At 37.7% G+C, this 24891-nt stretch overlaps 2 protein-coding genes across 6 annotated transcripts in view; one reads left to right on the forward strand and one right to left on the reverse strand.

Annotated features, from left to right (window-relative positions):
* Positions 1-24891, forward strand: part of AKAP7 (A-kinase anchoring protein 7) — a 77794-nt gene that overhangs the window by 21117 nt on the left and 31786 nt on the right. For all 5 annotated transcript variants that reach the window (XR_013776682.1, XM_079325270.1, XM_079325267.1 and 2 more), the window contains exon 7: positions 8770-8914. Coding sequence is in view for 4 of the 5 variants with exons in the window: in XM_079325270.1 (XP_079181396.1) it covers positions 8770-8914 (145 nt within the window). In the remaining variant the exon portion in view is untranslated. The remainder of the gene's footprint in view (positions 1-8769; positions 8915-24891) is intronic.
* On the reverse strand, positions 2994-6127 carry MSH5 (mutS homolog 5). The gene is made up of 2 exons (XM_079325171.1): positions 6078-6127; positions 2994-5613 (listed from the first exon to the last, which is right to left on the reverse strand). Exon 2 carries the CDS (start codon positions 5610-5612, stop codon positions 3177-3179), a length of 2436 nt encoding a protein of 811 aa, XP_079181297.1. The 5' UTR covers position 5613; positions 6078-6127; the 3' UTR covers positions 2994-3176.

Below are 24891 nucleotides of genomic sequence, written 5' to 3' on the forward strand. Positions count from 1 at the left end.
TGAGGTTTTTGCTATTCTGTATTTTTACTGTTTTTTGATGGTTGGTTGTTTCATTTACATTCATCTACTTCCATGAAATATTAGCCAGGATGCATTCTTTCTGTGTTCTGATATTCACTGCTGCTGACAGAACCAGGTCAATGTCATTCCAAATCATCTGCCTGAGCCCTCCATAATGCTGGATAATGCATATGATCTATTGTATAGAAAGATACTGTGTATTTAAAATCTATACATTTTTCTCTGTCAGTTTAGTGTCAGGCATTAGCATCAGTCTTTACTATAATTTTTTCTTTCATTGTGTTCCTACAGTTAGTTAGGTAGTTTCATGCATTTACAGAAAACAGTAAATAAAAATATGTATCATAAAAGGAATAATTATTTTGCAGCTCATTTTAATATGATGTCTAATTGCATTTTCAGATCATACAACAATATGAAAAGGAAAAAAAAAAAGGGAAGTGGATGAAGGTTGCATGAGCAAGCTTATAAAAGAGCAAATAGTACTGAAGTAGTTGAGTATAGTTCTTAGCCATAGCCTTATAAGGATATTAATTTATTTTCTAAATGTAAGCTTCCTTATTTGAAACAATATTCTGTTAGTCACCCTCCTCTCAATGACATCTAAATTCCACCAAAGTTATATTTTGGGGGGAAAAATACTGAAATATTGAATTTTTAAATTTTGAAATGCATATATTCTGAATAAATTTTAACTTTTCCAAAGTTAAATATTATATTTAGAAAGCAAAGAGTTTGAGAATTCAGAACTAATAAAGATCTCAAGAAACCAGGCTTTCACTTTGAAGGCACATCATTAAGCTAATAATGGTAAATCTAAAACACTTGGAAACAGATACTAATAAAGGATGAAAGTGTGAAATAAAGTGGATTAGAAAAGAGCTATCTGGTTTACTATACCCCCTCCAGCTTCTCAGACAAAAGGATTTATTTACCTACTCAGAAGTGGGACCAACATTTCTCAGGTTAGATGTGCCACTGAAAACTTCCCCAAAACCAGGAGGTACAATGTGTTCTTAGATGCCCTCATGGAAGGGAGACAAAGAGATATAATTTACTTGCACATGTTCAGCTATTTCCAGAATTATCTGAATGATAAGAATCCTGGGTTAGTATCATAATCTTCCATGCAAAGCACCTAATGAAGCATAATAAAAGAAGCAACTGGAGTTTTGCATATGAAGTTAATGTTTCTGTTCCTCCTTCCCTCACTTGCCTCCTAAGTTGCCACTGGTCAGTCACAAGCCCTGTGTTTTCCATGTGTCTAAATTCCTGTTTATTTCAGGATGTGTTGTGAGGCACTGGGCAAATGCTGTATGAGGTTTGAAGTACTAGTATCCTTTGATACCTAGTGCTGCCAGAACTGCAAATGCTATGAAATTAATTTCATAAGTAGAAGATGACTGACAGCTAAATTGCTCTGATGTCATCTGCTTAATTAATATATCCCTATTAGAGTATATCCCTAGCCTAGACAGTGGTTGACAACATAAAATGCCACAATTATGAATCATGAATTTTTTGTATGGTGTGTCTTTAAGATGCTGCATGTATAGTTAGTAAGAGAATATATTATTGATAAAAAATGTTTTTATTTGCAACACTTCAGAGTATTGTTCAAGGCCGGATTTACTGTTGCCATTCACTTCAATAGTAACATCACCATGAAACCAGATGTTACACAGATGGTATTATTATGATGGCACTGGAAATAGCATTAAATGCACAATTCAGGAATTTACTATTGTATTTTTTAATGTAAATTATGTTAAACTTCTGTCACTTTCCGGTTTCATACAGAAATAACATAAGGGACTTATTTGATAATAATAATAATTTCCTTCATCATCAAGGAGGAAATTCCACACTGAAACAGACCCAAAACAGTGTCTCCAACTTCAGATCTTTTTGATGTATGATGATATTCATCTTTTTGCCATCTTTAGACAGATACACCACGTAACATGTTTAATACTGATAATTATGAAGGGATTTAATTTTTTTAATGTAAATTTTTGCTCAGTTTATGTGACATTAGTATTTTTGGCTTCTTGAAATGACATATAGATGACAGATGTTGTATGTCTTTTATTTGCCATAATGTAAGTGGTTAGAGCAAATTTTGGCAGATAATAAGCTATCTAATGTCTCTTCTGTCTTACATAAGGAATCTCAGGCACTTGACTGGCTGCAGAAAAGGTTATTGCTTTTGTAGTATTTAGATATGGCTCTTGCATCATTAATTTTTTAATGAATTTTTCTTGCATACACATACATAAAATACTGTGTTCAATAAAGATCCTCTGCATGGCAAGAGAAGTGAAAGGGAATCCTCCCTTTGTGTGGTATTAATCCTCAAATGTTATTAATTGTAAATAGAACAATAAATGTGAATTTCTCACATTCCTAGATTTGTAATTTTGCCTTTATTTATACCCATGTGCCATAGACACATGGTATGTATGATACAGCTGTATCATAAAGGACCTTAAAGAACAGTTTTCAGTAAAACCAAGGTACTTCTATTTACTAGCCCCCACTGAATCTCACCACCAGCATTCTTTTTGTAATAACTCCTAAGATCTCTTGGCATTTGGACAAAAAAGCTGGTATAAGAAAAGCCACAGAGCCATAAATCCCTCTGCATTGTCACTTATCTGCCTCTATGTCAGGTAAGTGTCAGATAAGCCACTATGTCAGTAGTTTGTTTTGTGGCAACTGTTTTTGTTGAGACATGTATGTATTTGGAATCTTTGATGCTGATCCTAAAATGGCTGAAACCATCGCTTTGGCACAATATGAAACATAAACACATTCCTTTAATAGTCTTCTAAGACCAGTAGAAATGTGTTGTGATTTTTCTACAGTATGTTTTTTAATCTGAGGTTCCAACAACAGGGCAAAAATGCACAACCTGGATGACCCAACAGCTGGAAGAAGTTCTTAAAATTCTTCCTCTTCATACACTCATATGATATACCATATTGCAGGGATATAAGTACTTAGTTTAAACAAGAAGGACAGACATAACTGCAGACAGTTTGTTGTTACAACCTAAATGTCCTGTGAGGTGTTATTTCATAGTGATCATTCTTTAAAGTCCCAGACTCTCCATGGTGGATATGATGCAGTCTGTGCATTGACACAGACCACTGCTACAGGACTGAGGCTGCAGAAGCCAACACTTCTTTAGACAGGAACTCTTCCAAGTCCACTTGGGGATCGTCAAGGTCTATGCAAAGAAACTTTTCCACAATAGACTTGCATTTTTCCATCCTATCATCTTTTGAAGGATGATCAAGACGTTTGATAGGTTTTCCGTTGCGAATCAGTTCTGATACTTCCACCCCTCTTTCAATAATTTTGGCTGGCATTCCTGCTAATGCAGCAATATTGGCAGCATGACTAACGGTGGACATTCCCTCTTTGATCTGATAGAAGAATATCAACTCCTCTCCATCCTGATGGGTCTCCATGGTCAGGTACTCCAGAAGAGGTGTGTCAGGCAGGAGTTCTAGTTGCATTAAACTGTGAAAGTTAGTGGAGACAAAGACCTGTGGACACTGTGTTCCTTGTCTGATCCAGTACCTCAGGACAGCAGCCAGAAGGGACAGGCCATCCAGCGTGTTGGTCCCTTTACCAAACTCATCAATAAGTACCAGGGACCTCTCTGTGGCATTGTTTACAGCCTTGGCAACCTGGTTAAGATCAATCATGAACGTGGAGAGCCCTACAGAAACTGACTCTCTACTGTGGATTCTTGTGTAAATCCCATCAATTATTCCAATCTCTGCCTCTGCTGCAGGGACATAACTGCCAATTAGAGCCATGAACACTATAAGACCTACTTGCTTTAGGTATACACTCTTTCCAGAAGAGTTGGGCCCTGTGATGATCTTTATTCGTCCGGTAGCCTCACCACTGTCCGCAGGATTGGCCACGAAGGTCTTTGCACATAGTTCCATGAGTGGATGTCTTCCGTCCTTGATGTGGAAGCCGTGGTGGTGAGTGAAGCGAGGTCGGCAATAGGTGTTCTCCCGGGCGATTGCTGCCAAGGCTAGCAGCACATCCAGGTGTGCAGTGTACTCAATCACACTGTAAAGCACTTCAGACTTCTCCAAGATCTTTGTCTGCAGCTGGTGCATGATTAGTGCTTCTTGGTCTCTGATCTCAGAGAGCAAGTCACCCAGCAGGCTGTCTAGCTCCTTGGTCCGGGCACTTTTGTAGTACAGTTTATCATCTGACAAGAACATGAAGTCCAAGCCTTCAACTTCAAGGTCAGTCTTATCCCCCATATTTGGTAGGCATGGAATGCAGAGAAGGAAGCCAATCAAAGGAATGTAGGTCACAGAACACATGGTAATATGATTGTCCAAAGCCTCTAGTTCTTTTCGTGCCACTTCTGTAAGGAAGCCTGGCAGTCCCATCAGCTTTCGTTTCTTCTCATCAATCGTGGCATCCACATTGGATCTAACAGTGAAGCGGCTCTCTGCGAGGCTGCCTTCAAAATCTACCACTTTGCTGATTAGGTTAGCAATGTAGTGCAGATCATCAGTGAAAACACGTGAAATAGTCTGAAAAAGTTCAATAGTATTGGGCAGAGAACGACATGTATCTCTAAGGCACACAGCATTGTACGCTATCTTATACAGTGCTTGCCAATCGCTAACTTTTGTATTGGAAAGAGTCATTCTCTTTAAAATAAGAGGCACATTTTTAATATTCTTGAGGCAGTTTTGAAGAGTGAGGACTGTTTCATAGTTCTGAGCCAGCAGGAAGAAGTTGATAACATCCAGCCGTTTGTTCAGCTCTGTCAGATTTCGGGTAGGTCGTGTGAGCCACAACCTCAGCAGTTTTTCTCCCCATTTGCATCTGCAGCGGTTTAAAATTCCATATAAGCTAAATCCTTCTTTTAGTCCACTGGATAGCTTGTACACAGAAGGATGGATATCACTTTTAAATATCTGCAGGACACAGTAAGTGTCTTGGTCCATATCCACAGTATCTGACAGCACAAATTTTTTAAAGGCCAAAATAGGAACTGCTATACTGCTGTCTTCAAGTTCAACTCCAACCCTTCTTCTGTCTAGAAACTTAAGGAGACCCCCTAAGGCTCGTATCATGAGTGGACTCTCGAAAGGGATGATTGAGGACAAATAGAGAATTTTCTCTGTGGCAGTCATATGAGATGGGATAAATGGAAATTGCCTGGACAAAATCCTTTGCTTGCTGACTTCTAGACCAAAATCTGTGTTAGGAAATAGGACAATTTCTGGTTTTCCTATGTCTTTTTCAGCAGCAGTAGCTGTTAGATTGGTCAGGAATTTGGCAATATTCTGGTCCTGTTTTGCACTGGTCACTATGCATTGAGGGTTAAGTTCCCCAATCACTTTTTGCAGTAGCTTGAGGTCTTCATTATCAGGTATCTCAGGCATGAAGTAAACGGAGCAATTTTCTGTATCATAGTAAGTAATTGCCAGCTGACCTGCATACCAGAGAACAGACATATGTGTCTCCGAGCCCTCCTGCTCCTCTTGCTCTGCCTCAAGCGGCGGCAGCAAGGCACAGCTCGAGGCTGATGTGGCACTCATTCTGTTGCCAAGAGGTATTTTTATTCACAATTCATCCAAAACGTCCTGAGAAGTAACTTCAGTTGACAACACTTTTCCAACCCTGTAGAATCTAAGATGCTACCAGGAACTATAAATGTTCAAGTGAAAAGACACGGCCACTGTCAGCTTCCTCGGAAGGTGTAACAGAGCTAACTACCAGCATTAGTTTTACAGTTTTCTTGGTGTCCTTTATTTTTTTTTTACAGTATCTATCTACACCCAAGTACCCATAAATACTGTAACGTGCAGGGACATGTATGTCCATGTACAAATCATCCTCTCTCAGAGGTTCGTGACACGCACCTGCGCCGACCATGGCGGCCTCGCCATCATTTCAGGGGCGCAGCCCTTTATGTATGCTATCCATCACACAGCGCCATTTCTGTACAAGCACATAAATGCAATCCCTGTCGGCACCTCACTTCCAATTGGCTCGCTGCTCACCTCCTCAGCACAGACAGGCAGCTCGTCTGAGCTGCGGCCCCTCCCGGCAGGCCGAGAGCCGTGTGCTGTCCCTTTCCCTTGCTCTCCGGCCGGGAGCGCGGGCCGGCCCCTGCGGCCGGGCCGCGCGCACAGCGGCTGTGGCGGCTGGGGGAGCCGCGGGCCCCGCCTGGCTGGGGCGGCCCGGGCTGTGCGGGGCTGTGGGGTCCGGCACGGCTCCCGGAGCTGCTCGCATCTCTGCTCCCTGCGCTGTCACCGCTGGAGCCTTCCTGCCCCCGGTCCCAAGGCTGACTGTGGCAGTAGCCACGGCGACTGTATGGGATTCAACTGCTGGGATAGCGGGCTGAAGCTTCCCAGAGACACGGGGAGAGAAACCAGACACTGCAGGGCTGCCAAAGACCCCCGGTGCTCTGGCAGTCCCACAAGAGCTCCTCGTGCCGTGCCTCTCCAGGCCCACGTTACACAGCCATGTCCTTTACAGGCATCATCCATTAAAGTGCTCCCCTTCCAGCCCCACACCCTCCAAAGCGGCCTCTCAAGTACTCTTGTTTCTCACCTCCCCCATTATAGCTTATATTTTTTTATCAGCATCGGTACTATTCTCATGTGGTAACAACTTTTCTCTTGCATCTCTACTGCTCCAGACCCTTTCACTTAAGAAATGAGCCATGACCTTCCCATACACCTGCATCACTTCATCCTTTCACATCTCACTGCAACCAGCACTCCAGAAATTGGTGCAGTTACTAAAAATATCATTGTTTTCCCATAGCTGCTTTTCCAAATACCTTTCAGTAATGCATCACAAGCACAACTCAATTCCTGAGCATTCAGCATTTGATTCATACATTACCAACCTGTCTTTGACAAACAACATCGCTGCCTCTTGTGAATGTTATTTTTTTATCGGAGCATGAAGTTGTGATGTTTATCTTAATTTCATTCCAGAAGTACTCAAGGCTTCACATTTTGACAAGTGTTCTCCTGGCCGAAAAGGTCTTTTTTTTATTAGTAATTGATGTCTAACTGTATTTCCAAGAACTGTCAGCCAAAAAGCAAGGAATGATGATTTAATGTCAGAATAACCTTAGTACATAAGGACTAGTCTAGCCGTAGAATATACAATTTTAAGTAATTACTGTGAGGATGGAATAAATGTGGATGCCCAAATTTCAATTTCCTCAAATGAAAAGCATCCACCACTAGATGTCATCATTTCAGAGATTAAGGGTATGAAAAGACATTCAACCTTGCTGAAGTAGACTTTACTTTTCCCACTGATGAGCTGCTGAGAAATCACGCACAACCCTGGGTTTTGCAGCTGTTGGGATGTCCAGCCGAGGGTCCAGGATGTTGGCAGGCTGACTGCAAATGCATGGGGGGTGTGCAGGGGGAGAAGCTGGGGAAGAACACAGAACAGGAGTGGCCAGCAGGCTGCAAAAAGGGCCAGTCTTGTTTAACATGAGGCTGGTGGGTGCACTTGTCCAACTGATTGCCAGGGGCAATGTTTGTATCCTCCCCAAACTGTGTGTGTGGGGAGTGCAGGAGTTCACAGCCAAACCTCAAGCTGGGGCAGCCAGCGAGACCTGTGGGCTCAGTAAGAGGCTGGCAACCTGGGCAGGGGTGCCGGGGGGACAGAGGGGCCAGGATGGGGCTTCAGGAATGCACAGATGTGAACATGGAGAGAAAGTCGTGCATGCTGCCCTGCTGACCTTCTGTCCCTGCCAGGACTGACCTGCACTTGTGTTTGCTGTGAGCCCCATGTGCAGGTGCTGGTGAAGGCAGTGGCATCCATGAAGCCAGCCTTGTCCATGTCCTGTGAGCATGGGTGTGTGTCTCTGGGAGGAGGAAGCAGCAGGTACATCCATCAAAGACTGAGGCTCCCACACACTGGACTGGAGTCCAGCAGCCAGGCAGTAGGGAGCACTGGGCTGGAGCTGCTTGAGGCTCCTCATATTCCTTAGCAGAGAGTGATGATATTTAAATAGCAAACAGCATTATTAGGAGGTAGATTGAAGGAGAAAATACTGAATTTCTACAGAGATCATGCATTTTTATTGACGATACAATGGAATGAGGACCTCTAAACTCTTAAAATAACTACTGAAATTATGTTTTTTGAAAATAACCTAATAGAATATTATGTTCTATTTCATATATGCAAAACTGCATAATAGTTCCAATATTATAAATCCCAGAAAGTTTTTAGATTTACTGAGATAAAAAGTCCAGTGATAGTAAAATACAACCATTTTTTCCTGTGTGCTGATTTTAATGACTCAGAAAACTGCCCTTGATTATCATTTGAGATTCTTCCTTGTAGCAGCATGGCCACCTATGACATCAAGAATTTTTTCCAGTTACACATTCCATGAACACTGTTGCAAACCATTGGAAGTTAAAGCAGTTGTAGCATTGTGGATGTCTATTTGTTTCCTACAGGACAGAAAAGGAAGTGGTAGAAAGGAGGACTAATGACACTTTTATTGTTAACTTCTGCAGTAGACAGTGCTTCCCTAAAACAGAAGATTATGGACATGATTATTTCTGTATTCTTTTTGCATCTTGAAGTAGTTTGCCATACTAACTGTACTTACTGTTAAAATGAAAACTATAGAAAAACTATAGAAATTAAATACGAAAATTCAGTCTCTTAAGTGAAATGCCTAATTGAATTTTATGTTTCTTTTTACAGGTGAAAAAAATTGACTCTAGTCTCTATGAGGATTTCAAAAACCATTATTTTGGAGATGAGATCTTGCACCGCTTTGATCTTTGCTCCATGTTGAAAAAAAAGCAACCAAATGGTTATTACTACTGTGAGTCCTCTATTGTTTTTGGTAAGTATATCTTACTTCTGGTCAGTTGTGTCTCTGAGTTCAATGTGCAAAAAGCCATTTTTTCTGGAGTGTGTGTTAGGCAATTCTTGTAAGATCCATGGAGTGTCAAAGAAGTCTCTCCCTCAGCCTTGGCTCTGCAGGAACTCTGTGCAGTGGTTCTCACTGACAGCTAAATTTTATGTTCAATTATCCATCTCCAGAATCCTGTTCCATTTCTCATCCTAAAATGAGTGTTTGAGATAAGTGAGATGTATCACTCCCCAGAGCTGTTCATCTCTCTGTTGACTTTAAAGACAGGCTGTGTGACTAAGTCAGATTAGACACAGTACTTATAGATGATTAAAGCTAAGTGAAATGTCTCTGGTTTGGCAGAGATGTGACCTTATTTGAATTACATTCATGTACAGACAGAATTTCAGTGGTACCACAAATCTGATAATAACTCTTCTTTTTAAGACTTTAAACATTGTACAGACACCTTGCTAGATTATTACAATGCTAGGAATCACAGTTGTGTCTTCCTGCTTTGTCTGAACAGAAATACCACTGATAGAAGTTAATGCTGGTTTCAGGACCATGTGTAGGGCTTTGGGGATGATTTGGTTTCTGCCTTTTAAGACTTCTTTGGGCCACAGCATTGCTGCAGGAAGTGCTTACTGGTCTTGAGGATTGTTCTGAGGACTTTTTAGTTAAATACTTAAACAATACTTTAAATATGCCAGGCACTTCACAAATTCTAGTTGCTGTTAATGTTTTGTTTGTGCTTAGCTAAGTTAAATTGTTACCAAAAATTCAAAAGCAGTACAGAGGAAAAAATTATGGGAAGTGGCAAAACTATTGCAAAATCTAGATCAGTCGAAATCAAAATTAAATATATTTATACATATTTATTTATCTATATATCTGTTTTATCATATTTATTACCTTGTACTATGTAAGTCTCATAGTTATGTTTATCTTTGTGTATATATAACTATATATAATGTCTTCTGTATATGGTTGTGCATTTAAATATTATTTATATGCATCCAAATGCTTCAGAGAAAGAAAAATTACAAGATTGTTTAACATGGTATAAAATTTTTTGATTTGGGTGGAATTGAGGCTCTGCTATTTACAAATATTCTTCAGACTCTTCTGGAATATGATTAAGGAATTTGGTATATAACTCATTACAAAACTTTAGTAGTATATTTGGTAGATATGTTTTTCCCAAACATTTGTTTAAATCTGTCTTATTGAACTTGACTTCTTACTGACATCTCAGATTGCTAAAATGAGACAGTCTTTCAGCAGTCTTTTGAATGTGAGTCCTATTAAATGGTTTACAACATCAGTCAATCAACCAGTATTCAAAGCAAGAATCAGATGCTTGTTTGACTTTAGCTCAATCCCAGTATGACCATGCATAAAGAATTTATGTGTAATTTTCACAGTCCAAACAAAACTCTGCTTTGAATTACTTTTACATGAGCACTACATCTGATTTTCTCTAGCCATAGAGAGAGTGGATGTTCTTCACTGATACTAGTTTAAGAAAGGGCACTGTTTTTATCTCAATTTTTCTCAGTTCTACATGGATTTAGATTAATCTTGGTGAAATATATGCATTTAATTTCTTGATTTTGTACATGTTAATATGTATTTATTTAAAGCCAACAAGTGAAGGAAGACACTATATTGGAATGACTGTGTTAAATGACTTATTTTTTAATTTCAGTGTAGAAGAAATTGTATTTTAATGAATTTTGAAAAATTCCTTTTGAAGTGTTAAAATGTGATTTGAATCGAGTTTTTTTAATGACTGTAAGTAGCTAGGACATTAAAATAAGAGATAGTTCTATTAATATATCAAAAACAGTGACATTTGAAAACTGCTTAATACAGTTACCTGTGCATCCAGGTCTAGTTCTTCCTACATGTACATGTATGCAAGCACTTATCTTTTCCTTGAAGTACACAGAAATTACAGAAGCAGAATTTCCATGTTGCTTAGAGTTTAGTCAGAGTTGAGTGTTTTGCATTTAAAAAGATGAAAAGATCTGAAAGGGGATCAGAATTAATGTTAGAAATCCATTGACAATGGAGACTTGCTTACTACCATGTCCTGGCAGCCAGGAGGGCCATCCCTGTCCTGGGGGATCAGGCACAGCATCTCCAGCCAGGCAAGGCAGGGGATTGTCCTGCTCTGCTCTGAGGCAGCCTCACCTCCAGTGCTGGAGGCAATTTTGGGTGCCACAAGGTAAAAAAGCCATTTAATCATTAGAGAGTGTCCAAAGGAGGGCAAGAAAGATGGTGAAGGGTCTTAAAGGGCAGCCAGGGGGAAGTGGCTGAGGTCACTTGGTCTGTTCAGCCTTGGGGACCCACTGCAGTTACACCATCCTTGTGAGGGGAAGCAGAGGGGCAGGCACTGACCTCTTCACTCTCGTGACCAGTGACAGGTCTCGAGGTAATGGCCTGAAATTGTGTCAGGGGAGATTTATTTTGGATACCAGGGAAAGATTCTACCCCCAGAGGGTGTTTGGGCACTGGAGCAGGCTCCTCAGGGAAGTGGTGACAGCACCAAGCCTGACAGAGTTCAAGAGGCATTTGGACAATGGTCTCAGGCACGTGGTGTGACTCTTGGGGTGTCCTGTGCAGGGCCAGGAGTTGGACTCAATGATCCTGATGGGTCCCTCCAAACTCAGTGTATTCTATGATTCTATGTCTAATAAGTATTACAGCACCTATCAGCTGCACACTTATTTCAAAATGTGTTTGAAAATAGGAGAACCGAAAGAGATTGATATGAATAAAAGGCAGAAGTACACTACTTGCTGAACTGCATCAGTATGAGCCATAGGTAATTGGGCTTTGACAAAACATTACAGTGCACTAACATCCACTGTTACATCCACTAACTTTAGCAGAGCCTACATCTGCACCAGAAGCTTTCTCTGTGTGCATGCCCCACAGGGTATGTGTTCAGGAGTTATAAGTTGATGTGATAGTGAAGGTAATGTTAAAGCTTAATCTTCAGTTTGCTGTTTAAAGCAAGCAAAACAGCAAGGCAACAGTGTCCTTCTTTGGACCACCCACCTCATGGCAGGTGTTATATGTCACCTCAAATCCCAAAGAAGATGGGTAAATACTAGAATGAGTTGAGCTTTTCAATGTATACTCCTTCACCTGAATGATTGGTCAGTTTTTGATATTGTGGTAAAGATGTTCAATAGATACTCTGACTGTCAGAAGAAACATTATGTAAATCTTATGTCAAATATACCTTTTGCATTAAGTATCTCAAATATTTTCAGGATGTATTAATGAAGATTTTTGTAGATATGGTTCAAAGAAAATTCGTTTGTAGTATTCTAATGTAAAATGAGATTATATACACATTAAAGAAAGTTATCATATGCCAAGCTGTTTTCTGTGATGTTTCTTCTGAGTGGCTTTTAAGAAGTTTATAAATCAAATTTCCCCCATGCTATCTCTGAGGTAGAGAAACTTCAAGAAGTCTATGTCTTGGTCGAAACCACCCAGCAGGTTACTGTTACTTTCTGCACAGCCAAAATTCATATTTCTGAAATGTGGAGGTTAATGTACTCTCACATTCCCCTTTAATCCTTGCAATCTAGCAGCAGCAATATGGAAAACAAAGTATCACACTACAAACGTCTGTTTTATCTGCATAAAAGCATAATAATATGGTAAAAGGTAATGCTTCTTTGTGCTCAAGTAATACCTCAGAGATGCCTTTTTAATTAGCTGAACATTAGTGGATCAATTTGGTTTTCAGTAGGTCTGTGTACAGGTTTGGTGTCCAGTCTGACCTTGTCACCAAGGTCATTCTGCAGTCTCTCTGAGGTGAGAGACACCTGCAGAAAGCTGTTCTTCTGATCCAAAAAGGAGTGTCTAAGGCAGGATCTAAAAAGTGTCTGTGATAACCAAGCTGTGAGTATAGGATACACTGCTTGAGCAGCAGTTAACATTTGCTAATTCCATATATGGGTATATATAAAGATACAAGTTTTAAACAAAATGGCAAGAAGATGCATTATATTTGCAATCTTTAAGTTTCTGAGGGAGATCAATAGCAGTGTGCACAGAACTTGTTGTAATAAAAAGTAATTCTTGCCAATTGCTGATGTTAGGCTATTTAAGCCTTTTAAGTAGCATTTTTGTTGCTTTAATGGACTTGATTAGGCTTTCAGGGTGCAGTTTATATTTCCACATTACATTGTACAATGCTAGCCAGGCAGCTGCTCAACACCCATGTCTCAAATAAAGAGTAAGATGCTTCTTGTGTATGAGTCCTCCAGACTGAAGATGAGTTTGTCAGCAATAGGTTTGGGAATACCCAGAGGGGAGAAAGAATTACAGAAGAAAGAACAGTAGAAAGAATCATCTGCACCTGAAACAAAAAATAGATATTATGTCACTCTATGAACTCTGAATAATACTGAGAAGAAACAGAAGACTGAAAATAAAAGAATTGGAAACCAGTTGATAGTTGGATAGATTATCAACATCCCTCAGTTTGCTCTTGATAAAAATGCACTTACAGTGTCAAGCAAAATCTACAGTAGCATTTCACCTTCCGCATCAAGGACGAAAACGTTTCAAATACAGCATGAAATTTAAAGTATTGCCAGTTTGTCTGAAAGCTTTTTATAGTGGCACTATCTTAAATGAAAGACTGCCATTTGTCTCCTGTAGATGATCTGCTTTCCTGTTTACTGGTGGTTTGACCTCAATGTCGTTGATTTTATTTATATGGCAATTGAGCATTTTCTCAAATTGGGAACAGACATGGTAAGCAGGTCAATGATGCTTTAATTGTCCAGATTCTACACCCAGCAAGATTACACATATTATGGGTTGGCTTCTTTTCATGTTCCTTCTTAATTGCATGACAGTGAATCACTTTTTAAAAATAATGATACATTCTTTAGTTACCTGTTACATGCCTTCTTTCTTCTTTTTAATTTCAAAATACCCTTAGGTTTGTTTCCTCCACTTCTTAATTTTCTTTCCTTGCTAGTCTATTTGTAGCCTAGCTTCTACTTTCTCCACCCTATTAGTTTGTGAATAACTCTTTTTGAGATTCTTGGATATCTATGGCACTTCTTCCAAATTTTAATTAATTATATGGTAGTCATAGTGCTTCTGGATAAAAATGTCTTGGGTGGTTTCCAATGGGTTTTTTCTTAGCATTTGAAATTAGTAATTAAGTCACTGTTTGTGTTGAGTTTATCCAGAACTGCTGCAATCTTGTACATGCAGTGTGCTGAATAAGTATTTGCTTAAACAAAAAGCAACAGGTGTTACGTGCTGATGAGTGAAATCTTTTACTAAAGCAGTGTTTCTTAACTGGGCTGTGGTAGAATATTGACTTATTAAAATGATGCTTTTAAACATGGCAAAGAAAAATTCACATATTGGTTATTAACCTAGAAGCCAGTCTCTTTACTGACACCAACTAGAAAGTAGCAATCCAGGGGTTTCCTACACACAACAAATGTTTTTCAGTTTCCTAATGACAACAGAGCAGTGCCCTGTTGATTCCTTTTCACTACTCCTGCATTAGAACTTGATGGATGGGCTCTAGCAAAGTATCTCATCTTGTATTGCTCCGCTGGGCAGTTGCTTTTGTATTTGGTAATTTTCTGCTATTGAAACACTGATCATTAGTATCGCATTTTTCATAATGAGATAGCATTTTTATATTAGTTTTGTAATACCAGTTACGACCTAAAAGCTGTATGGATACTTACTGTGACTGGATAAGGAGAAGAGGCTAATTAAGAGGGAGGTAAACAATATGGTTTGAAAGTGAAAGTTTTTATTTCAGAATAATATTTCATTGTTCTGAGGCAAATTTTAATGTTTGAGCTTTGATGTTGGCAAATGTATGACAAACTCTTCATGAGACAGTGACAAGGAGCTTCAAAGACAGGACCATGATGTTTGGATTTCAATCATTTGTCTCCCAGTACTGAAAAGAAGCAAAAAGCCTTCCCATCACTTTCTGTGATAATGAGATTTATTTTTTTGTATTTGATGATGAGATTTACTTTATTGTATGGGATAATCTTTGCTATGCTCTTTTTAAAATATCATAATGCAATTCTGTTCAAAAGACTATTTTCCTTTGTTTTTCAACAAAAAAAGTATTTGAAGTAGTGATGTGTTTTTGTGCCAGAGCTGTTGTCAGTAGTTGAAAATAAGTCAAAATAAGATTTTCCAAAATGATTTCCAAAAATATGCGCAAACAATGGGATAAAACTAATGAAGTAAATCTAATGGGAGAGCAAAAACTCCTATTTGATGTGAGATTGTGATTCAAAACTGAAAGTTTAGTTGAGTATATGAAGAAGGCAGAATTGATTTTTCACAGTGTAACATAGTGTGCTATATAAATACAGTTTAATAACATCCAGCAGGATTGTAGTGTCTTAAGTATATTTATGCTTTAAAGATATTTTCCTCAGCAGATTTAGTGTTCAAACAACTAATTTATTTCTAAATTTAATATATTAAAAATACCTTGAAAACACATAAAGCATTGATAGCAATATACCTTAATTGCAAAAGAGTAAACAGACCACTTAGGTGGTGTGGAGTAAACTAAATATGTAATACTATATATTGAAGGGATCAGTAAATATAAAATATTCTTTCATTGAATGGATCAGTAGAAGATAATTAATTTATATTCTTAAAATTTTCCTAGCTAGCAAGGTGCTTTTGTTGATGCATGTTACTTGTATAGTGTTGAAATCAAATAAAAGGTATGTTTGATTTACCATAATCAAATTAAGCTCTTTCTGCAGTTTCTGAGGAGTCTTTTTCAGTAGTTTAAAGGACCTGGAATTAACAGTTTTCCAGTGTTCAAATGTCACCATTTTTAGTTGTTTCTAGTTAGTGTAGAGCTCCTACCTAGTGTGCTGCATGGCTCCACAGAGAGCCTGTAGACTTCCTACCTAATCCTTATGAGGTATTCTAATACAAAATATGGTTACAGATCAGTAGAGGTCTGTACCTCAGGGATAATGACAAATGATGACATAAAAATGTAGCTGTTGGGGAAAAGGGCTTGTTTTGAGTAATACCACAACTTGCATTGTCTTTCACAACATTACTCAGCAATTAATTGAAACAGATGTTTCTAGGATAGAAACAATAGTTTTATTCTAAACTGTACATAAAACATTTTTGAGGCCCCTAGTATTTGTAAAAGTAGGTTCTTTTAGTGAAAATAATTTCAAGATGAAATGTGACAGATTTTAAAGATGCATTGTTAATGTGGCTTGTAGTGTCATTTCTTGTTTCCAAGAAAGCCACAATGTGCTTTTTCTCCTGGAAGCAGTAGAATGTAAGAGCAAGATTACATCAACCACAAGCTAAAACATGACATCATTGTTTCAGCAGTTGCCTGCCAAATTACTTGGTTTTAATCTGTTCTTAAACACAAGAGGGGGTTGTCACAGTACCTGCTATGACAATAGTATGTGATCTATTTTTTAAATGAAGATACTTAAAATCTGCATTAATATTTGATGACACCTAAGAGACCTGAACCACTTCTCTGATTGTAGGATAGTAAGGCAGATATGTTAGGTACAAAAGGTTGGAGATGTCACTCAAGCAATATAAAGACCTTTCTGGGAGGGTGCAACATAGAATTCACAACCTTGTTGCTATATTATGTATGTGAAGAGTTTTCATTTCTTCTTGGTGGAGTATGTCTGAGTCTGCGTGTGGACCATTGTTTGTCAGCCTTCCAGCATTGCACATAATCCTCCTGCCCCACACTTACCAGGGGATGTGGGGTTTTACACTGCCTTTCATGCTAGTGGCAATTCTTACCTGTTCCATTGCAGGATTAACTGTGCTAGGCACCCATGGCATAAGCTGTGTGGTATTACTCCAGTGTTTGATGTACTTGCTCTCTTGTCTTGTGGAAGTGACAGGGAGTACTTGGGATCATGCAGAGATGACAATGCTAAATGCAGCTGTTCCTCCTGCTTCTCAAGTGTGGGTGCCACCACTAAGCTGATGCCATAATGTTCAGCTGTGTTCTGATTTCTGTACCAGCATCAGCAGTTCAGGAGGTTTACATGGCCAAAGCCATGGTGCCCATGCATAGGTTGAACATGCAAACATACTTACCAGACACACTTACTGACATCTGAAGGTAGGCTTCCAATTTTTTTACTTTCTAAACATGCCTACTCTTTATTTTCTGAGACAATGTGGGTGTACACTGCTTGCATTCTAAGCAAATATCTGTGCTAAAGTGCTGATCTTGGCAGTTTCTGTTGGCAGCACAGATTTCTGTTCACCTTGATTTGGATCAGCTATTGGTACAGCAAGAGTGTCCTCCCTAGACTGCATGGTTTTACTTTGGGTAAATAGTTTACTTTCTGAAGTCCCAAGACATTACAGTTGACCCTTTGACACATACTTTTAAAAGCCTCTGCTGTTACTTCATGTTTTGTAAACAGCAGGTTTGTCTTACAGAATTCTGAGTAGCCATCCACAACCTAGGGATTACATCAGAAAGTAATTGCTGACTGAAGACTGTTTGCAAAACCTTTTGCCTTTTAAATCATTTATTTAGAGAAGCAGTGAAAATGCCACTATTGAATTTTAATGCCTAGGCTACCACAGCTCTTTTTTTTTTAATGTTTAAGATGTTTTGAATCTGAAACCTTAGATACTGAACTTTATTGTTTTAATCATCAAGAGAACAAACAAAAGCTTTTTTTACACATATAAATGCTCCTAATTAAATGGTTTTAGAAAGTGGGTCAAGCTGAACAGGAACAAAGCACTCTCTTATTCCAAAATAAGAGTGTTCACGTATGGAATTATTCAGAAACAGTTCTTAGTACTTTAAAATTCCCAGGCAGTGTTAATCTGGCTTATCTTTCAAATGCAGGCAAGCTCTATAGTTTTCCTTCCCCATTCCTATCATATTGCAGACTGAAAACACATTAGTGTTAAAAATTTTCATCACTTGATTAGGTTGTTACACCACTCTGGAAAAAGAGGAGATTTGTTAGTGTGTCTTTAATATTAGAAATGTTATTTTCACATGAAAGCAAGTAAAAGTAATCTTTATTTTGCATGGGATGTACTCTTTCAGATGATTATGTTGAATTCTTTGTAATCTTTATTATTGGTAAATTCAATTTTCTATACATTGCAGTTTCCTTTCCTGATGTATACAATATTTCAAATAACATACCATCCACAATCCAGATTATGATTACACTATTTCTGTCTTCCAGTTGTCTTGCAATTAACTAGTCAGTCATTTTTATTTTCAGAAATATGCAGAATATCTGGTTTAACTTTATTCACAATTCATTAACTGGACTGGTCTGAATGTACTTAGTGGTTATCTCTACTCTTGGGATAGCTTTTCTTAATTTCTAAGAACACAAAACACATGAAGGTATGCTGTGTCTCCAAATGGAGTTTAAAATATTATCGTGCAACTCTTTCTATATAGACACAAAACCCTATGTATTTCAGAGCAAACCAAAATCTATAATTTGAAATACAGATGTGTAAACCCTAATGCCCTAGTTAATTGAGAACTATTGCAAATATTTCCCAGATAAAGAATCATCTGTATTTTTACTTCTCTGTATCATGGTGCCTTTTATTGGCACATACCACCAATTTACACAATGATGTTTATTCAGGTGCTATGAGGAACAAGGACTAAGGTTTTCAAGATTTAATTCTTTCTTACTGTTTATCTGCACATTCAATTTTAAACTCTCCACTCACTTTCAGTCCTTTTCTTCTCTTCTTTCTCTGTTTGGAACTTAAGTAGTACAGGGCCAGTGGTGGTGACGCTCACCTAATATGATTCTAAGGAAAGAAAATTATTTTGGGACAACATTGGTTTGTGCTAGTAGATTTTAAAGGTGAGACTTATAAAGTAGAATGCAACTGCTGAGTACAATTTTTTTTTTTTATTATTTGGATATATCTGAACTGTTTGGTATCCCTTTTGTTTAGAGAAGGGATCTTGTCTAAGTGAGTGGCACTGCTCAAACACATGGAATTAGTCAGCTGCATACGCCTGATAAGTTTCTCTTCTGTAGCAGTAGCTATTATGACTGTTGAATTTTTATTTGAATACTTTTTCTTTCTGGTTTATTTAATATAGTGGAAGAATCTGGAAAGGTTTGTGTTTTGTCACATAGTTACATTTTTTCAATGTAAATTTGCATATGTTTAAATTCAAGTGTAGTGATCTGTCAGTGCAGTTTTATTAGTAGCTTTGTACTAGTAGGGTAATTACAATAAGAAATCAACAGATCTTCAGACTCTCTTTTAAGGGCTGTTTTCCCAAACAAATTTTGATCCACAATGCTGCCCACAGTCTCTTGTGCTGTGAAATATAACATATATACTGAGTGTAGTTACCTACCTAGCTAAAAAGTGTGTTTCATAGGTGTATTAGGTTGAAAAGTCCTTCTGTTTTGTATTAAAGGAGGGGGTTGTTACATATCCTTGTGTATAAATAAAATTTACAATTTAAAAAAAAGGCTTTAGATTAATATTCTTTGTAGTAATTTGGCCCCAGAATGAGATACCTTCATTTCCAGTTGTGTGGAGTCCAGTATCTCAGAGTAGAGTCAAGGAAGGCTGAACTGAATGCTGCATTGAACAAGCCAGGCATCAACACTTCTTTGTCTTACTTTGATTTTTGAGTTAGGCATCTCACCCAACTGGGATCCACAGCCTCTACTTATGATACATGGGTACTTAAATCAGATTTCACTTGGAGGAAATACTTTTTACATACATAGTTTTCTTGCAAATAAAACTGGACATTGGGACTTTTTTTCTTCTCTCACCTTGGGGAAATTCAAGCCCCCAAAGACTAGCAAAGCCACAAGTGGCAGCTTAGCATGGAAGCTGAATGATGCACCAGTGTTCTTCAAGGAGCTTCACCAGAGCAGTGGATAATTCAGACATCACAGAGCCAAAGAATGAGCTCCAGCCCTGCCCCAAATCAGACTCTGTAATCCTGTGATTATTTCCTGGAGTGTCTAGTCTTACAGAGGTCACAAGCACAATGCTAAAATGCTCACTGAACTCTTAATCTTGTGGCTGATTTAGAAAAGGGAGTGTCCAGTTTCTGGATCCTAAGCCTGAGCTGTTCAAACAGATCCAGTTCTGAACATGACTATTTCTGTTACTGGACAACAGGAGAATATGTGGGGTTTATTCAGTTTATTCAGACTTTATTCAGACTTTTCACTCCCGGCTAAAATGCTGTTTGGTGCTTGTCTTTTTGTGCTATTCATTAGAAACAAATTATCAATATATAGGATTCATACATACACACACATACATACATACAAATTGTATTTTTGTCCCTGTCTGTTTGCATGTTTGCATGTAGTGCACATGCATGCTTGTTTACTGTGATGCAAAACTCTGCTTTTAAGCAGCTCTTTTCTTACTGAAATCCTTGTAATCAATTCAGCCACAGCAGTGGGTGATGCTCATGCTCATGCACTGTGCTATAAAAAGCACAGCAGAAAAGCATTGAATACATGTAGGTTTGGACAGCCTTTGTCTATGGGACTTGTATGGTGCCTTGACATATATCCAAACTGCTTCCTACCAGTTGCACAGTAGATGCCCCTGTGATGGGCTTTGGATTTACTGCAGCCCAGATGTTCATTTTCTCATATATTGTTAGTACATATTTCATTGAAATGTTCCTTTTCTTTGCAAACAGTTTAGACACTCTCATACATGTATGTCCATTTAAAGGAACATCTTTTTTGACTGCTGTATATTGTAATCTTTTGTATGTGAGCTTATTTTTCAAGCTATGCTAGCTTTTGCATTCTTATGTTAAAGTTTCATTAGCACTTAAAAAATTCATGTTTAACATCATAATTAAAATGCATCAGTAAATCCTATTTCATCAATTAGTATAAAATAGCAATTTTAAAATCAGCACAGATATTGGAGGTATTACCAGTCTCCAAAAATATTTATCATTACTAAGGAAAAAACAAATATCTCTTTCCCTTCTCAAGGAGTACTGCAGTACACAGAAATTTTATGGAAATTAACAGAATGAGAACAAATAAAAGAAACTATTTTATTTTATCTAATGCCTGCTAAGATGAGTAAATTTTGTAAAGAAATACTTTTCAATACATTGAGGCAAAAAGAAGGAATTTGTTATTTCACTTAGTTGATATTGTATCCTCTTGTTCACAGTGCAGATGCAGAATCACATTCCCTTTTTTATGACCTTTATAAATACCACTGTGTCCTTCGAGTATAGAAATATGTGGGAATGCCTACTCAGTTAATTACATTTTACTCAATATAAGAGTCTCAGTCTCCCAATTCTTAAATTCCTTTTTGAGAGTGAAAATATTTTTCTCAAAATGGCGCAGGTCTTTGTACAAATAGATAATAGGTATTCATATATGAAACTAAAATCCCAGAACACACTTCCTTCATATTTATAAATCTTAAATACTGAGATTGAAAGGCAGTAAACGTATTTCTAGGTGAAGATACAAGAAAGTCTTTTAGGTGTAGTCCTGACTGGCTATTTTTTTGAGAACCTTTCAGTAAATCACTCCTAGCTATTAGATCACTTTTGACTCCATAGTTTTCTAGGACTTTGAGATTATGCACTTTCAGTGTTCCAAATTCTATATTACGGAGATATCACTTCTATATCTTTTTATAGAGATGTGATAGAAAATCACAATGCATAATCTTTGCTTCACTTGTTTTTACTTTACATTTTACTGCTTCCAATTGTGCGTAACATTCAGATTAATTATTATCAGTAATCTTATGTGACCTACAAAGAAACTGATCACTTAATTTAAAAATACATATCTTTTAATTTTAAATCTGTAAGCCTATTCTGTAAATGTCTGAGTATCTTGGGTAAGTCCTATAATTACCTCTACATTATTTTATCTTATCTGTAATTGGACGCCAGTGAAAAACTGGCAGAACTATTTGTTTAAATCAAAATTAGGAGGCTGTTGATCTGTAGCAAAAGAATGACCAGGTTCTAGATGAAGTGTCTATTAATTTTAGGTCAGGACTTGATTTTTTTTTTACTTAGGGGGTTTAGAGAAGAATGTATGAAAGGAATAGCAAGAATCTGTGTATGACTAACCTAAACGAGTTTAGTTCACAGTCATATGAGAAAGCAAAAGCTGGCTGGCATTCCCAGTTCTCCTTTTCTTTCCATTTAGAATGAGTTTTCTGCTTTGGTCTTAAGAAAATTTGGAGCAGAATAGCATAAGAAATGAGTCAGTGTTACTGCCTGTGCTGATCCTTTAGCAGAGTCTATCTGGCACTTCTCTTTGTGATGATAAATCTGGTAGATTCACACACAGGCAGTCATGGCAGTGTAATGCCTTTTGGCTGAAATCACAATAGCAGTTACCCAGCTTTCAATCCTTTGGTGTGTTTATGATGTGTTGGTAGACCATATGCTAAGGGGTCAACTGGAAGTGATAAATGCAGATTAGTCACTACACTTACTGCGAAGATATATTAATAACCAATGCATTTTTTTGCCCCGGTTTTTTAGATGAACATTTCAAATTCCATGCTCTTTTCCCCTTTCTTTTCATAGTGTAAATTAAAACAGTGATAAGAAAAATGCAAAAAGAAAGAAACAGCTTTTTAAAATTACAGTCAGTAAATGATTGCAATATTCAGGAATATGTGAGCTTTCTCCTGAAATATTTTGCATTGTCCAATTCCTGTCTTTTTAGGAAGGTGTGAGAACAAAGTTTTTTTGAAATAAGTTTTATTTTAACTGGTATACTCAGAAAAGAGCATAACAGTTTAGTGCATTTGTTGTCTGCAAAAGATTGTTCTTTGTTTACCAGTTTTAGCTGAACACAGATTTGAGCTTCAGCTGGCATGTACTGCTTTAAGTGACATTGTGCATGTCAGCTGAAAGCCATGGTACTGCACGTTCATCAGACAAAACAATCCAAACAAGAGGGTGACCTGAAGGATCCATACTTGGTTTCTCTATGAAACTCAAGGTAGCAAGCCCTTTGCTGAGGTGGATGGTTTTAGACAGCCCAAAAAGATGATATTCCTGAGGAACCTCACAGATGTGTGGTCAAGTGTGGGATGGGAATATTTTGTTTGCTGCCAGTGGCCAAAACCTGGGCACTGGGGGAGAGTTAACTGCTTGGCAGACCAATCTGCTTTCTCATCTCGTTGGCATGGAGGAAACTAGAATTCTCTGGGCATTGACTTAGGCCTGACTTCTTGCCAATTTTGTGTGTATATGCCAGTCAAGCTCTTAAAATTAAGGATTGATCAGGACTGAACATGATCACTGGTCAGAGCATCCTTCTTCCTCCCTGCTTCATTTACACACCTGCTTTCCACTGTGACTGATCTTTTTTGAAGGAATGTTGGCTATGGAAGAAAAGGCTGTATTTAAGGATTTATTCAAATCTAGAAATTTGTCTTCTAAAAGGTTTTGAGGTAAAATGTGTAATTTCAAAGGACAGGATTAATCCTTTTCTTCCAGAATATTTATTTTCTTTATAATCTGACCAAAGAGATTGGTTGTGTTCCATGTACAGGTTACTGAAGGAAATGGCAGCACACAAACAGATTTCAGTGAACCATACTGAGGTGCAATCTAGCTGATGACTACCTTATTAATCGTGGGTTTTAAATGCAAGTTGTACATGGATTTCTTTTTTCCCCCCATTGATCATAAAAAGCCTTTGATGCAGCCTTAAAAACATAACTGTAATGCACAGTAACCAGTATTGGTCCCTGCATTTATTTTCTTAAACGCTAAGTACTAATTTTCACAGTACCAAATACCTAATTTTCACTGGCAGTCAGGAATAATATGACAAAAAGGTTGAAGAATTATGTAAAATGCAGGGTATTTGTTCTCACTAGAAAGTCAGAAAAAATTACCTCTTACTACTGATTTCCAGAATTTCAAAGAGCCTAGGGCATCTGTCTATTCAACATTTAATTTTTCTTCAGACTGTAAAAATACATATTTAAGGAGCCTTCTGCAGTTGTACCATCAAGTACTTCTAAAATAAATAAAAACTTTTACAGAAAAGACTGCCTTAAGTATCAATTCTGTCTTGACTTGCATTCTTGTCAGTAGTTTTAATAAGCAGGGGAAAAGGAACTTTGTAATTTCTCAGAAAATTAACAAATGGGCACTGGAGTGCCAGATACAGGAGAAAAGCTGCAATACTGAGGAGTGTTGCAACTGGAGTGAGAAGGGGACTACAGTAAGGACCTCCCTGTGAAAACCTTATGCCAGCTAAATTTTTTGGGCATATTCAGTGAGTTATTTATGTATTTAAGGATTCCAAACCCAAGAATAATTTTAGTAAAGAATGGTAAAAGAGCAATACATCAGCAATAAAATACTGACTAGGGTCAGTGGCAGTAGCAGAACAGATACACAAAACTGTGGTGCAGTGTCAGTGCATTTCAGTGACTTGACAGTCTTTGACGGGAAAGAACATTGGTAGTCACAATTAATTGTAATTTCTTGTTTTCCTTTTTAAAAAATGTATGCAATTTTTTTGTTCTAAGTGGAAAACTCATTTCAGTTTTGTTTTGTTTTTTTTTTAACAAGAAATGTTCTTCTCGTCTATGCACAACACTCAGCATTCCAGAAAGAAAATTTTAATACAATGTGATCAAAAATATATGTTCAATGCAAAAAATATCTCACTTCGCTGTGTGCATAATGCATTTTATTTTGAATGTAAAAATTTGTCAATTTTGAATGGAGAACTAGGGAAGGATGTACAAGAACAGAGCTCTAACTTTTCTTTCTTGGTTAGCAGGGTTTTCCAGTTCTTCAAATAATAATTCAGAAACACTACATGTAATCGGGAAAATAAAACATTCAAAACAGCATTTGGGGAAAAAATGAAAGTTCTCTTAAAAAA

Source organism: Erithacus rubecula, assembly GCF_903797595.1.
Source record: "Erithacus rubecula genome assembly, chromosome: 2".
NCBI classification, from domain to species: domain Eukaryota; kingdom Metazoa; phylum Chordata; class Aves; order Passeriformes; family Muscicapidae; genus Erithacus; species Erithacus rubecula.

What these genes read in the sequence shown, in the direction of transcription:
- MSH5 (XM_079325171.1), bottom strand. Translation starts at nt 5,612, where the DNA reads ATGAGTGCCACATCAGCCTCGAGCTGTGCCTTGCTGCCGCCGCTTGAG.